This window comes from Apium graveolens, chromosome 5 (genome assembly GCF_009905375.1).
Source record: "Apium graveolens cultivar Ventura chromosome 5, ASM990537v1, whole genome shotgun sequence".
Classification (NCBI taxonomy): Eukaryota; Viridiplantae; Streptophyta; class Magnoliopsida; order Apiales; family Apiaceae; genus Apium; species Apium graveolens.
The window spans coordinates 291,611,828-291,616,679 of record NC_133651.1 but is presented as its reverse complement, the minus strand read 5'-3'; the positions used below and the strand labels follow the sequence as shown (position 1 = coordinate 291,616,679).

General features: G+C 34.0%; 1 protein-coding gene across 1 annotated transcript; it reads right to left on the bottom strand.

Annotated features, from left to right (window-relative positions):
* Positions 1-1,989: 1,989 nt before the first annotated feature.
* Positions 1,990-4,125, bottom strand: LOC141661853 (protein trichome birefringence-like 4). The gene is made up of 4 exons (XM_074468863.1): positions 3,514-4,125; positions 3,224-3,416; positions 2,779-2,972; positions 1,990-2,701 (listed from the first exon to the last, which is right to left on the bottom strand). Exons 1-4 carry the CDS (start codon positions 3,918-3,920, stop codon positions 2,200-2,202), a joined length of 1,296 nt encoding a protein of 431 aa, XP_074324964.1. The 5' UTR covers positions 3,921-4,125; the 3' UTR covers positions 1,990-2,199.
* Positions 4,126-4,852: the final 727 nt, after the last annotated feature.

The following is a 4,852-nucleotide window of genomic DNA, read 5'->3' as shown; positions in this document are numbered from 1 at the left end:
TACTCCAGGCCCATTAGGTTTTTTAATGTGGAGAATCCTGAGCAATTGTAAATCTGGTTCACTTCAGCTGCCCACCTCGTCACATTATTTAACAACAAACATGTTACTGCATTCTATCCAGTATTACAAGTTTGTGATATAACTCCATTATTAAAGATTAAACAATAATAATTGATGCCTTATCATCACTCAACAATGATTTAAAAATTAATCACCAAATAATCAAGTTCCATCATGAAGGGTCACATTTATGTAGCCATATCATTTAATTGCATAGCAATATCATGTTATGAACTTGCAAACACGCATGTAAACTATAGCATATACGATTCTTGTATCAGTGTACTAATAACTCCAAAATCAATTCAGAATTAAAAAATCAATCACCATGTTAACAAAACATAATAAGCTATCCATTAATAGCGAAAACATGGACGAATTATAAATTTGGGTTTAATCTACCAATTTATAATGATCAACCCGAGAGAGATGTCACCAAATATGTCCACCATTAAAGCATCAATAGCCTTATAAGAAACCAATTATCCAACAACTTTGTGCTTACTATTGCCTCTACCTGTTATGCTTAAACAAAGCACCACTTAAAATCAAATTTATATTAATTTCAAGCACATGACAACAAGTGATCAAAGAAATTAACGCACTAAATTTAATTTAATTAATGAGGCAAATAATGGCCAATCATATACCCATAAATAAATCCAATTTAAACAATCAAATTGACTTTTGCGTCTACTCACAAGAAAGTATGAAAATTGAAGGAAACTGCTTTAAGATTGTTGTCAATCTTGTACGATAAAGACATTATTATATATATATTGAATATATAACTAATTCATAAGAACATTGCTAATTCTTAAATCACATAAGCATATAAGAATTAACAATTAAATTAGGAGAAGGGTTTGAGAAAACAAACAGAGATTGGATTTAATCTCGAGTCCAGAAAACTGTCTCCTTAAAGCAGTTTCGCCCCGCACCATCCGTGTTTAGCGACCTGCTTCCCAGGATAAAACGAGATACTAGTATAATCGATAGATCGAATATACTCTCAGCGAACTTGAACTGAGCCCGAGAACTATCACCGGAATATTGAAAAAATTTAAGACTAAAGAGACCAAGAATGAAAGAGATGACTCTTATTTTCTTGACTTAATAAAACTGGTGCCCTAAAACTCTATTTATAAAGAGAGGCTTGAAAGGACTTGTTTTTCTTTTCGATGTGGTACATGGTATTTATAAGAAAAACTAAGGAATAGGTTTGTGCTACTCTCGATGTGGTACAAAACCACTTTTCATATTAAAAGGTAAAACTTTGGAACATTAGTTCTCCTTCACCTTTTACTCATTTTGAGCGTGTTAATATGGGTTGGAATCCCCTCGAAGAGAAGAATACGTTCCAATAAATACACACCACTAACACATAATGTGTCTCACTCATATAGAGTCTCAAAATGATTCACAACTTAGTCTAAAATACAAAGTTTGTCCAACAGATAGACCTCAAAATGTTTCAATAATTTAAACTACAGTGGCCTGAGTATGTGGCTTGCTACCTTTATTATTGCCAAGGAGCCACTCCAAGACCTTTGTGCATATTCAGTTCCAACTCTGCATATTTTGTTCCGCTCTTATTCTTGCTTCATGAAGATCTTAGATTCTTTGGGATCTTTTGGAATATATCCAGCATTAGTCTCCAAGTTTAGTTATTTAGGTCTGCAGTGCATTGATGTATCAAACTCGGACTCATCTGTTAATACAATCTAGTAATGGTAAAGATTACAAAATGTACTTCTCCAGGTAAATTATTTCTTGATTACATAATGGCTTCTCCAGTTTAAAGTTAAACATATGTTGTTTTAAAGAGAAGAAACTCATAATTAAAAATTTTAGAGCAACACAAAATACAAATAATGGTTTCGTATTCAACACTTGCATAGCTCTAACAGGTAAATTTTATGCAAGAACCTAATGGAAACAAAATCAAATTTTACAATTACTTTAACAGAGAAAATATGGATATAAGGCAACTACATAGATAAAAAAATGCATCTCCATGGACTGATACATACAGGCCTGAAGAGAAGTCGACCTGTTCGAGTACAACAACATATTACATGCAGCAGAAGTTACAACATCTGTAGTCACTTCTTTTCTTACAAAATTTCTAGAGCATGACTAAAAAAAATGCTTTACAGGACTTTCTTGAAACATCAGAAGTGTAGCATAAAGAAGCTCATTCCAAGAATCAGGCACACCAGGTAAACACCAGTGACTGCAGTCTTGAACCATCCCTTGTTTAAGCAATTGCCCTCCCTCCGCTTGCCTAAAAATTGAAGGGTGCCCATCTTTTCGATAATCTGTCATTTTTGTAATGTTTAAATAAAAAACTGGAGTTCTCATTTCCTCAATAACAGATTCGAGAACACTCATCATCCATGGATACTCTGCCAGGAATGTATCATTTGTAATAGGCTTCACCTCGCCTTTACAACTCCCACCAGAGTTCCATTGTCCTCCTTTGAAATGAGAGGCAGAGTATCCCGTGAAAAACACCTTGGTTTGGCTAGCATTGATGTTAGAATCAACCCATTGAGACCATGTTCTTAAGGCCCTCGAATATGCATCTTCCACTTCTAGTCTACTGTACACTTTATTGCCTTCCTGGAAATAATTGTTACTGAAAATCAAAGAAAGTTTATTATAATGCACAGATAAATGTATGTGGACAATGACTATCGTAAATTAAAATTTTACCCTCTAGATGTTTTTTGGTGAGTCCACCAGTGACCAGTGTTGTAGATGATAATATCAGCATCACTGTACTTAATTGAAGAGCCTTGGATCATGTCAAGTCTCAGAGTTTCTCTGCGTATTCCGGCTTTGGTTGATATCCTCCATTCCTGAACCAGGAATGGGGACTTAATAAAATCAATTGAGCAGTTATAATCCTGCATATGTAAAAAACTGAGATTATCGTTTGATAATAGAAGTGATAACCAAGCAGCAAATGCTCATCTCCCACTCCATAGGTTCAAATCCTCCGGTGTACGTAAAAAACTAAGTACACTAAACAAACAACCAAATTAAACTGCATTGAATAGTGAACATATATGTTACACCTTCTCGTTTAAACAATTCAAATTTCCAAAATTGGCAACAAAAAATGAGAAAAATTGTAGAACTGCATAAGCATACAAACCTTAAATAGGAACGAGAAGAATCCTCGAGTCTTGAACTTACGACGACCTGAAACTTCAAGAAGTCGAGTTTTATCAACCAATGATCCTCTCAATGCACATACCAATGATTCCCACATGTTCCTGTTGAGTGAATCACCCACAAAAACCACTCTTTTTCCTCTTAGCATCTCCAGCATTTCCCTCCCATCAAACCTATCCAATTATTCATCCAAATATATATGTCACAAGTTATGATTAGCACAAACTTGAACTTCACACAAAAAACACAAAAGAGTATAGTTTAGTGAACCTTGGAATGTGACAGCCATGTGGCTTCCATCGAAGCCGAATATAATCAGAATCCAGACGACCATTCTTGAAACAATTAAAAGAATCATCAAGAAACGGACAAGACCCTGGCGCGTAAAGCGGGTAAGGATTCACATCATCCACAACCCAAGTACCATCAAAAATATCACAAGAAATGTCATTATATCTTGAAGACAATGCAGTACTGTCATTAGAACTCATGGATGCAAGTCTTGGCAGGACTATCGAGGCGGCACGAAGACGAGAATTGACAGAAGGAGAAGTGTCAGAGGAAGAGAAGAAAAAGAAGAGAGCTAAAGTGAGAAAAAGAATGAAGAGTGCTTGTGCATTTCTTGATCTTGAAAAGTTGTAGTTAAAGGGATTGTTGAGAGTTGTTATGAATGCCATTGATGAGATGGAATGTGAAGAAGCTAAGTGTGTAGTGGGAAGAGCTTGAAGCGTGTGTGTGTGTGTGTTGATAGAGTTACGATTTGTGTTTGTGGAGTGGCGGTTATGGTTAGTTAAGAACAAGTGAAGGTGGTGAGTGCTTGCGAGTTGTGAGGAACATGGGCTGAACTGTACAGTTTTCTTGTGTCTTGTTTTTAGGTTTGGATTGGTTTACTTTTACCTTGATGTGTTCTAATAAAATAATTCAATTGGTGCACTGGGAATCCATTTATATTTAACCAACAAATATGTGACATATGGCATTTGTAACTATTTTAGTAACTCATTTTGTACCTTTAGTATTTTCTGTTCTGTTTTATTTTTTTTTGGAGAGGACATCATATTTCTTTGAACTAATTACTCCCTCAAATCCCCGTTATTTAACCATTTATCTTTGTTCATTAATAAAAAATGCCCTCAATATTTTCGTGACCTAAAATAAAAAGATGTGATTAATAATAATGGGACAGAAGGAGTACCATTTTTAAAATATTAATCTCTGATTTATAAAAATGCCCTTAATATTGTCATGACTTAAAATAAAAAATGGGATCAAGATTAATGGAACGGACGGAGTAGTGGTTTTTCAAACATTAAACTCAATATTTTTAATAAATTATGCAAGTAATTGAGTCATGTGTAAATATGTCAAATATTTTAACTCATAATGAAATCACAAAAGATAAAACTTGAAATATAGAGTATATTTACGTAATAACACCAAGTATAAGGAGAAAAAAACTATAAAACAATCATAAGATCGTGAAAACTTTATTGATGAAACAAAAATAAGAAAATGAACTTAGAATTTTTTTAAAAGAAAATTAGAACGAAGCTGAAAAACATAAAAGATTGTACTTCAGGTTATTTACGTTATATAGAAAAGAAGCTCA

Excerpts from the sequence above, each read along its gene's own strand:
- LOC141661853 (XM_074468863.1), bottom strand. The coding sequence starts at position 3,920 with ATGGCATTCATAACAACTCTCAACAATCCCTTTAACTACAACTTTTCA. Across the intron at positions 3,417-3,513 it reads CATGGCTGTCACATTCCAAG|GTTTGATGGGAGGGAAATGC; the intron begins GTTCACTAAACT and ends ATAATTGGATAG. Across the intron at positions 2,702-2,778 it reads CACCAAAAAACATCTAGAGG|TAACAATTATTTCCAGGAAG; the intron begins GTAAAATTTTAA and ends TTTGATTTTCAG.